The following is a 10,912-nucleotide window of genomic DNA, read 5'->3' as shown; positions in this document are numbered from 1 at the left end:
CATAATAAATGACATTCATAACTTTTTTAGTTGTCCCCATGCACGCTTTTTTTATAAGAACTAGTAAGTTTTGATTTCAAGATCCGAAACTCGTGGATAAGAAATGAAGCCATTTATTTCCAATTCAAAACGCGTGACCCGCATGGTTTTCACACAAACGCCAGATTGAAAGTAAAATTTATCGCCAGATTTTGAAAAATATCTCGCGCGAAAATATAGAAAGGGCGAAATTCAATCAGTCATTCTAAATACGGTGCAAATCTTAAGGCTTCATTTTTCTTGCTTGAGAAAGGTTGAAGATTCATCTCTAGCCCCCATCGGGGCTTTAAACTCAATGGTTCTATTGTCCAATTATCTGAGGCTCGGATTTTCTCAAATTATTTTTAAGGTTTTGGTAAGTTTTGACCCTGGCGTTCTTATAAAAATTGTTCTTATAACAAAACAAGCTACTAAATAGAAACCCACGTTCTTTTTGTGTAAGTTATGGTGACTCAAATTCACAGGGTATAATTTACAGACTTGTGTAAAGCTCACAGGCGAATTTCATCACCGTTCTTTATATCTTTTCACCTGTATGTGTCTCAGCTGGCACACAACGTTGTTTCAACGTTTATCTAACGTTATATGGACGTTGTGAACATTAGATGATGAACGTTGAAACAACATTGTGTGCCAGCTGGGGTGTTGCTGGTATTACAAAACAGCATGTGAATCGCTACTATGAGTACATACGTAGACACTTTATGCAATCCACAAGAACCAGCACACGCTTTTTTTATAAGAATGAAGTTTTCCCATTTCATCATGGATATTCTTAAACTTTTAGGGGGAAATCATCCTAAAGTGTTCTTACGGTATTCTAAGGGCCTCTTAGGTTTGGGTGTAAATTCCAACTAAATTTAACATATGTAATACATAATTGAAGAAAGAAAATGGTAATTCTGTGGACGTTACTGGGTGATAGTTGGCCATTTATACAGTTACTCTAAAAAATGGTATCTTTAGGTCCAGGATGGTAATATTCGTATAGCATATTCTTCTTAGCTGTATTCCTCCCTAATCAACGAGGTAACCTTAGGCCATCTATTAATTACGTTTTATCTCGGGAACTAGAAGGAATTAAAAACTCGTTCATAGCTCATTAGAAAGGTAAGAGTCTCCTCTTTCTTCTTAAAGTTATCTGGTATTCCGATAGCGTGTTTCTGGTCGCCCACGTTAAAGCTCTAAAGGAGTGGGCCAATTTCCCATTGGAGAGGAATGATACTCGGTCTTTGATGTGCGGCGTCCCAAGTCGGGCTCAATGGTCCTTGCCTGTCAGGCTTGAAATATTTTGTTGGGCCCGACAATCCCCGAGGACTGGAGTTTAGGCCTACCACGGTCAAATCCTTGACGCGTTCTGACGAAATTCCGTAACCCTTAGAGCTGTGGCGTTTCGGAAGAAAATTTCTACATCAAGTTTCAGATAATCTTAACGATGACGTGCACGTTGGGCGGTGGTTAAGTAATGGGGAAAGGGGAGCGGAATTAAAGCAGCGCTGCGCCGTCCTGACTGGATTGATGAAAAGGTGCCTGTTGGCTTCACCTTCTTTAACACCCCATGTCAAATATATCCGTCATCGGTTATGAAATTGTTAAAGAGAAATATCAAAATAGGTGTACAACCTAGAGGGTCACTCAGGCTAAATGAGGTGCAGGGCACTGACCTTTATATAACCCTGGACCAAACAATATATGCCATCTTTGATTGGAGTTTTTTTAGAATTGGTACCCAAGGAGAAGCCATTGCAATGTTAAAAATTAACGTCTAACGCCGCTACATCATCAAAAGAATTTGAGGAAAAGTAGACCTAGCGCTCTCGATGCATTTACACCGCTATCGAGTAGTGCCGACATTAGGGTACCAATTTTCAAAAAACTCCGATCAAAGATTTTACTTGGCTGGGATTGAGAAGCTTTGTCCAGGGTATATATAAAGGTCAGTGGTGCAGGGCCGTAGCGCTGGTCAAGGTTCTCTTCCTCTGAAAAAAACGAGTTTATGTATTTTCACTTTTGATGACGGTAGAGTGACTGAAGTGATTTGGAATAACCTGCAGTTCTGACCTGCAATATCGAGGACGGTAAAAGTGTTGATTTACCGTCGTCCTCAGCTGGTCAGGATCTAGCCAAATTAGAACCTTACCGTCTCCGTCGCTGAAAAACACACAAACATAAAAACTGTCAGGTTGAAGTATCCAGACTTTGAAAAAATACAAATTTTGAAAGTAGCAATCCTTAATATATGACTTTGGAAAATAAGTAGTCAAGGTAAAATTTGGAGGGCTCGATGAAAAGAATCTTTTTATCTTTTAATCGAAATATTCAAAACTTTCAACCTATTTTTCCTTTCTTTAGATGGCACAGTCTTATCTTTATTGATAACGTGATACATTGGGGTGGGAGGGCTGTGCTGACCTATGTTTTTAGATTTCAGCTTATGATTGATTTTGATTAAAAGGATATTTATATATACATATAAGGTTTTATAGGAATTTTGAGGCGAGTATCCAAATTACAGAATGGAATGTTGCTATCACTGTTGACACCACATTGGGCTATTCCGTAAAAAGTTATTTTCTGTTCAGAGTCAGAACGGAAAATTCAATGAGGTCATGTAATCGATAATGAGGCAAAATTGATCTTCCGAAAACTTCCTCAACATAAAAGAGTTTTTTTTTTCTGGAAAAGCGATTTATTTTTTAGGATGGGCGTGTAATAAGTGGACTTTGATGGCATTCTGCGGTTATAGGCAACAGGATAATTTAATCCTTACCCACCCGTTTTAATGGGCGTAAGAGGGTTCATATTACAGAAATACGGAAGAATTTAGATTCCAAAATCCAGGGTAAAAACATTTTATTTTAGTCTCAATTCTTAGTTTTCTTTTTTTAGCCATTCTGCCGAATTACCGAAATTTAGGAATGAAATCTCCTTATCACCGAGATTTCGATGCAAATAGGGTTATTTCCGATGCTGAACCAGTTTTAGGATTCCCGAATACCGAAATGATTATTTAAGACTTCTGCAGTACCGAAATCCCTAAGTAAAGACGGTCAACTTTCGATGCAGTACTGAAATCCCGTACGCCTCACACTGTTTATGCTGATTCTACCTTCACAAAAGCTTTTAAATAAGAGTGGTATCGTATGCTTACTCATAAATTTTAATTCACAAGCTTTTTCACTTTGGTTTGGCACAGATGTGGAGCAAGATTGGTCAGAAAGAGGAAAAGAAAAACAGTTTTTTCCTTATATCAGCATAATATAACAATAGGAAGACACTGTCCTAATGTGAAATATGTGATATGAAACGGGAACACTTATGTAAAAATAAAACCTTTAAGGTTGCTTATTAAAATAATTCTATGAGATGTGAATCACTTTTATGGTTAGTGTAAGTACAGGTCATCTATTTCAAATATAAGATAAAAAATGATTCATTTACCAATAAGACCCCATGCTTATCTTCCCGTCGTCTCGGTTCTCCTTATTTGGACAGAAAATACGTTTCGTCAATTTTACAAGATTTCCGGGTACACAGTAATTTTAATGTTTAAGCGAAATTAGAAGGCATCATCTTGAAGTGTAGGGAGTAGAATATTCCTTACGGTTAAAAGTATCCGGATTATTTAGGAGAACTCAAGACAGATTTAAAAGGAGACATGATTTTATGCTAGGAGTATGAACGTTTTCCTGCGTCAGAGAGTTCACTAAATTGATTTCCGTCGGAAAAAAAGGGAGAATTTTCCCTGGTCAATTTTTGAAAGATCATGACAAAGTTTTTTCAAATGAGCGACTTGATTTTTTCCTGCAGGTAAATTTGCCGATCAACTCTAAAAGGCTCTTGGAGAAGACCTTAAAAGCGACTTATTAAGGGACTTGTAAAAAGTCAGTTATTGTAATGTCCTGATATAAGCGCAAAGATTTCCTACCAAGAAGCCCAAGAATCTTCAGGATGTTCAAATCAAATTATTTAAAAAATAGGATTTTAATGCAAATTTTAATAAGATTTGTCTGACCCGGTCGTGGAAGTCGCGATATTTTGTCTACTTCTTGTGGTTTAAATATGGTTTCATAATAAAAGCCTCAAAAATGAAAAATCGTGCAAACATCTATCATTTTAAATAAATTCATGTTAGACTGCAAATAGAATAGAAGTTAGACTTTTAAGTGTATTACTCTCGGGTACCTAATAGCAGGGGGGTGGAATAAGAATTTTTGAAAAAGTGGAGAAATACAGCAGAATTGGGAAAAAAGAGGGAACTTTCAAAAACATTTTCCCAAAAATTAATTAGCCGGGGGGGGGCTCGGCTATTAGGTACCCGAGAGTAAGCGTTTTAAATTTGACCCGGGAGGAGTTAGGTTGGGCGCATCCCAGGAATGTTTTTGTCTTAACAAAACAAATCAGGGGGTGCTGGCATCATAGGGAGGTGTACATACTACGTTCACGAATATTCGTTGTCTTAGCACTCAGACCTTTAAGAAGCTAACTTTTCAACCCCTGTGCCTTCTTTAAAAATGGTGCAAAATGAAAATGCCCAAAATGTGACGGAGCTCGACTTTTTAATAAAAAAATTGCGGGGGGCGGGGGTAATTTAAATGTGTGCCATTTGGGCGTTTGTACCATCCCTGGAATTTCTTCTATGATCTTTTCCATTCAAGTAGGATTCAACAATCTTATGTAAAAGATGGCTGAATCAGATTTCTGCAAATAAATAAATCATTTTTGGCTCAAAGAAGGAATCTTCAGCTCTAGTATAAGAGTCATTATGTCAATACTCTAAATTCAAATAACCCATTTTTTGATAAGACACAGAATTTTTCATGAATTCATTGCATAAATTCCAGATGTAAAAACCACATGGTACAAAAAAAGATAAAAACATTAAAACTACCTACAAACAATATTAACATAAAATTTAAAGAAATATACCATACAAGTGAATTCACGGACATGCTAGCCTACAGGTTAAGTTTAAGTACACTGCAGAGTGCAAGCTGTAGTGATCTGAAAAATGAAGGGGCCAAAACATAGTGACTAAGGAGGCGCAATCATGAATAACCCCTCCGGTTGCGTGAGGCCCTCTATTGTGTCATCATTACAGTGGTAAGGATGTTCTTTCTTGGAGGACTTTTTATACCAGTCTGTGACTTATGTGGTCTTTATTGGCCACGTACAACCTTTGAATCGAACATACTATTGAAAATACGAAGTTACGAAATACAAAGTATTCGAACATCGTGTATAATGCAATATATCAGATGAAAAAATAAGCTAATAGTGTAAGGAGCTAAAATAAAAACAGTTTCCATCATGGCTACAATAGTCCTGTCGATTCTGCTAAAGTCAGTGTGTCACTTACTTTTGCTTTAGTTGGTGTTTCAACCTCATTTGCAAAGAAAGCTTCCAAAGCCGCCGAATCTTTTTCCTCTTTATGTTCTTTTATTAATTTAATCCCTCCAGTAATGTCATGCTTATTTCGAACTATTGGTGTCTGATTGTTCAGTAAATTCACATTCTCATACGCTAAATGTTGATTTGTATTCATAACTGTCTTAGCCGCAGGCATATATTCTGCTAATTCTTCCTCCATCGACAGATGCGACTCAGCAGCTGCCAAATACGTATCGTTAAAAAGGAAATATTTAAATCTCAATATCCTTAATTTAGTAAACATTTTATTATCCTTATCTTTCGCCAGTGCAATTTTATCAACTCCCAAATGCATTATTTTCTCCGGTAAAATAGCATTGAGTGCTAAATCACTGTATAATTTCTCACTTTCAGGGATTGAAAAATCTAACGAATCAGTCAGTAGTTTGATTTTCATATCGACAGCTTTTCGTTTCGGGAACGGTAGGGTTACCAGTAGGTATGCACCAGGATCAAATTTAGAATCTCGGTGAATCCAGCGCCCGCTACCGTGTGCCGTTAGAATCGTCGAAAAGCGCGACGTCGGTTGAGACGATATATACAACGCTATAGTCTGGTTCCGGTCTTTTAAAACCGTAGCACGTCCTATTGAAGGTCCGTATAACGTCTTTAGTAGTGTTACAGGTGAGTAATCTTGAAGTTCTAGAAGGATAGCCAAGTTCCGATTTGATTGGTAGTTTGTGATGAAGAGCCGTAATCGACCGCCTTGATATTCTTCTTTTTCTGGTTCACCTATGGGTTTATAAAGGAAATAAGAATAATCAAAATTGTCCCCGAATTTTCAAGTTAGTTGTACTGTATATCAACATGGTGGTCTAAAACTATAAGAAAGTGTTTTTTAGCTACGGAGAGGCTCGGGTGTTACCGTTATGTTATACAGTTATTCTAATGTCGACAAACCTCATCTAACTCCGCCCCACCCTTTTTCGACCTCATCTAATTCCGCCACCCTTTTTAGAGATATTAGAAAAGTTTGAATCGCTATTGAAAAAAGATTTTTACGGTCTGTAAGTAAAGTAAGTATATTCTACTGGCGGCTGTCGGCAGAGCTGGGAATGAGGGGAAAAGATAAAGAATATACCTTTTTCCAGTTACATAGCCGTTTCGTTAGTCTACACAATAGACAGTTCCAGGCTTTTAGGCCTTACTCTTGGTCTATAGGCACTGCTATAGGCGTCCACTAGTAACCCGCACCGAGAATCGCTTATTAATAGGTTTAAACATAATGAACAATTTTCACAAAAGATGTTTATCAATAGAGGTTTCAAATAAAAGAATGTTTAAAACACAGCTGATTGGCTTAGGTTTCAAAACTCTCTATAATTTTTTAAAACCTCAGTGCGCATGCGATTTATCCGGAGAATTTCAATATTCAAAACAAGAACAGTGCTCTTATCCCGAATAGTAGGAGTTTTACGCTCGAAACGAAGGAAGATATGACGTAGCCTTACCGTTTCGTATAAAAAGTCACCAGAATTTCGAGTAAATAAACCATCCCATTGGCTAAAAGCAAAAACATAAACAAAACAATGTGCTTTCTGTGCTCTTACTCTGGACATTGTTTTGTTTATGATTTTACTTTTAGCCAATGAGATGGTTTGTTTACTCGAAAATTTGGTGACTTCTTATACGAAGCAGCTAACTGTAAAAAAGTGTATTGTGTCCACATATACTTTTGAGGCAGGCTTTATTATTAAACTTACTGTCGAGAAATAGGCAAGGCAATTAATAGTTCTCAATGAACTTAAGAAATAAACTGGAAAAATAGCCCCTTGACCTAGATAGGATGGCTTGTTTTCCGGACTTTCTTTTATCAAGGTTTTAAGGGCTACATACACTACACAATATATTGTCACGCAATATTGCTGAGTGTCGGCAATATATTGAAAAGGTGTCCGCAATATATTGTCAGCTCGATTTGCAATTTTCCAACAATATAGGGGGATTGTTTACAGAAAGAAAATTTCTTTTTATAATAGAGTACCTGTTATTTACTTCGTACATTACGGTCCGAAAACGATATTGTCAAATATTGTTCGTCAATGTACATATTGTGTAGTCTAAGTGACCCTTTACTCACCAGAGAAAGCAATCTCGTAGATATTTTTCTTTGGTTGTATAGTACCATACATACGACAATCTCTTATCTTCATATCTTCAACACCAATCCGTTGTAGCAAGACTCTTATAGCATCCTTTGGTAAAGGGTCGATATCAAATGCACCGCTTATTGTGTGAACAGAAACCAGCTCTAGAATGAATGAATATACAAGTGAATGAATTAATGAATAAATGAACCAACCAACCAACCAACGGTAGCATAGCAATGAATACTATGGAGGCTGAGAGGTCAGTGCGCGGAAATTTTAAAAACCCGTGGCGATCTTTTTGAAACTATCACAATCTTTTTCAAGCTGTCGTGATATTTTTTCAAGCTGTCGTGTTTCCAAAAAAATTCAAAATATAAAAAAATCGGGAAATCGAGGGAATCGCGCCAGTAGGAATCGCCATTTTATACAGGTTCACGTGCACCACTTTTATTGTAAACAAAATCAATAGTAAGGCCGACGAGGGTGGCCACTGTCACAAATACGAAAGCTTGAAAAATATCGCTACATCTGGAAACGCGACCGTCTGTAAAATATCGCGACACGACAGTTTTTGAAAATGTGACAGCTTGAAAAACATCGCAAAAGTTTGAAAAATATCTCGACTGCTCAAAAAATATCGCGACAGCTTGAAAAAGACTGCAACAGGTTTTAAAAACTTTCGCTGTGTTGATCTGTGTATTTAAATTGGTCCGAGGCAATTATAACGTTAGATGAACGTTAAAACAAAATTGTGTAAAAAGGAATCATTTTGTACCTGTCTCAGCGAAGCCTTTGATATTGTACGTGTCATCGTGTTCTCTTGTGAACTTCATCTTCATTCTCAAGCTCCCTAGTTTCCATTCCCCTCCAGCCAGTAGTTGAAAGTCACCCAGTGGAATTGGAAGTGTAATTGCACCTTCTACGTTTTGTAACTCTAATACTAAAAATTAAAGAGATTTAAGATGAATTCTAACGTAGCAAAAAGTGGATATACAGCTGACGCTCTCTGATTCGATTTTCAAGGAGAATTCAATTTTCATCGATTAAGGGAGTGTATCGAATAGTAGAGCGTTTTCAATGAGAGTTTCTTGTTGAGGGTGACTTTCAATATTAACGGATAATGGAGTGTATCGAATAGCAGAACGTCGAATTAATTTGTCAACTGTGGCTGCGTTTAGACCAGCCTGGCATTTGTAATTGCTTGCAGTATTCTTTTGAATTCTATTGTTCCGCACAATTGTTCGGTTTGTCAAATGCCTAATGATGCCAGCGTGTTGGCATTTCGTTGGCATTTGAAATGCCATTTTGAGCAAAGGAATCCCCTTTTCTGGCATTTCAAATCAAACAAAGGAACCAAAACAAAGAAAAAATGACATTTTTGATTTTTTAAAGTATTTGCACGTTTTTTATTCAGTTCTTTCTATAGATTGTAAAATTTGCAAGATTTGCCATAGCCTAGCCCTACGGCAAAAAGTTTCAGTCTTGATGACTGCAGTTTTTGAGAAATTCCATGCTTTTCATTGTTTGATCTGTCAAAGTTGAACTACCTTTTCAGTAATGACTCTAAAAAGACGATTTCTTAAATGCCATGAAAGAAAATACAATGGAAGAGCTATTAAAATCGAATCCCTCATGAGCAAATGCCAAATTACAAATGCCAGTTGGTCTAAACGCAGCCTGTATATCTATCCCAAAAAGGCTGAACATTTGTCCTACAGAGTAAGTTTAAGTTTTATGTTTTGTTTTAAATTGGGGAACATAAGACTTACCATTAGGGAATATAGTGAAATTTCCTTGTGGCTTTGTAATCAGTGTCATCGTCCTTGCACAAGTATTGATCTGCACATTTTTTACTTCATGTTTTGTAAAGCTGTATAACCGACTTCTGGCAATAAAACGTCTATAAAATGGAGCTAAATCATTTATCAAATTCTGAAAGAGTAGACAATGTGTTTTCCTTGGTATAGTCCTGTATATACATTGTTCCTTGTTGGTTATGACGTCACACTGCGTTAACTTGCTATGTGGTTTTATATCCGGACGGGTCGCAAAGAATGCGGACAGTCTTGGATATTTTGGTATTATGGTCTGTGTTGGTGTCGTCTTCTTAAGAGCTTGTTTCAGTTTTGTTTTTCCTTTTGATAGTTTATTAGGCTTTGGTGGCTTCTTACTATTGTTGTTTTTCTTGTGGTTGCTTGGCTTATGTTTTTTTGCTGTCGAAATATAATCTAATGATACTAGCATGATCAACATGACAAGAGTCAATGATGATAAACGCCCTCGCATCAGGGCGTTGTCCAGGGCGGTTTCTTGGTTGTTCTGTATTTTCATCCAGGTTGAGTTATGTTGAGTTTGATCTGGAACTAAAACTTGGCAAGGTTTATAAAAAGGCTTTACACTAAGTCATTGTAAGAAGAATCCGTGAAATTTCGAACGTTTCAACCTCGTTTACGTAAGAAAAACAATTACGTAACCAGTAATGTGCAAGAATCAATTGCAAAACCATAGATTTTATCTGAATCAACCAATATGTTTGACCTTTCTAGCCTAAATCAATAAATCAAAGCCATTATGTTTAAAACTTATTCAACAATTATGGCCAATTATGTATGTTCTTTCCAGATGCAATTAATATTTGTAAAACATTAAACCTTCCAAACTCATGGTAATGTGAACCTTCACCAAAATAAAAGCAACAGTCCAGCTAGGTAGAAAATACAGTTTTGCAGTATACTTTTGAAAGCTGCCTGAAGCTACAAAATAAATGTTGCAAGATATTTTCGCAACCAAAAATAATAATGGTTGCTTTCAAACACAGTTAAACATCCTTTCAAATTCGAACACTGTTTTATAAACTTAATGCAGAAAATGCGCTACAATGTGCTACAAAACAAAAAAAACATTCGAATATTCTAAACAATAGAACTTTTGTTTTGATTATTTGCGTTTGATTGTTTGATTGATATATTTAGTGTTTATTCAACCGTTCCTGATATCGAAAATTTAATTTTTTAATTATTGAATATTTTTTGCAATAATTAAAAGTGAATGATGAAGTCATTAATCGTGTGTGCATGTTTTGTTCATTCAATTTTTTACGACATTTTTGGTCAAAAAATTGAATTTCGATGGCAATATTCAATTTTCAATTTTCGAGTGAAAAAATTGAAAATTGAATTTTGATTGCAAATTTCAATTTTTGTTTGTTTATTGCCAGAAATGAACTGAAATTTCCAGTATCATCTTTGATTTTCTAATTTAAACTTCTTGCATTGAAAATTGAAAATAATATTTTCAAATACTGAAAATTGTGTCGTGAAAAATTGAATTGACAAAACAAAACCAATTTTTTA

The 10,912-nt window shown here is 36.2% G+C and overlaps 1 protein-coding gene across 1 annotated transcript; it reads right to left on the bottom strand.

Annotated features, from left to right (window-relative positions):
* Positions 1-5,270: 5,270 nt before the first annotated feature.
* On the bottom strand, positions 5,271-10,383 carry LOC136817824 (uncharacterized). The gene is made up of 4 exons (XM_067074148.1): positions 9,329-10,383; positions 8,335-8,499; positions 7,550-7,720; positions 5,271-6,201 (listed from the first exon to the last, which is right to left on the bottom strand). Exons 1-4 carry the CDS (start codon positions 9,888-9,890, stop codon positions 5,354-5,356), a joined length of 1,746 nt encoding a protein of 581 aa, XP_066930249.1. The 5' UTR covers positions 9,891-10,383; the 3' UTR covers positions 5,271-5,353.
* Between the last annotated feature and the right edge of the window lie 529 nt (positions 10,384-10,912).

The sequence above is a fragment of the Clytia hemisphaerica genome, unplaced genomic scaffold (genome assembly GCF_902728285.1).
Source record: "Clytia hemisphaerica strain Z4C2 unplaced genomic scaffold, Clytia hemisphaerica genome assembly, whole genome shotgun sequence".
Taxonomy (NCBI): domain Eukaryota; kingdom Metazoa; phylum Cnidaria; class Hydrozoa; order Leptothecata; family Clytiidae; genus Clytia; species Clytia hemisphaerica.
Note: the sequence above shows the minus strand (reverse complement) of the source record. Positions and strands in the feature narration are given on the sequence as shown.

Bases quoted from the DNA above. Each gene is read 5' to 3' on its own strand.
- LOC136817824 (XM_067074148.1), bottom strand. From the start codon at position 9,890: ATGAAAATACAGAACAACCAAGAAACCGCCCTGGACAACGCCCTGATG. The intron at 7,721-8,334 runs GTACAAAATGAT...CATTCATTCTAG, and splicing joins CAAAGGCTTCGCTGAGACAG to AGCTGGTTTCTGTTCACACA. The intron at 6,202-7,549 runs GTGAGTAAAGGG...ATAAACCCATAG, and splicing joins CTACGAGATTGCTTTCTCTG to GTGAACCAGAAAAAGAAGAA.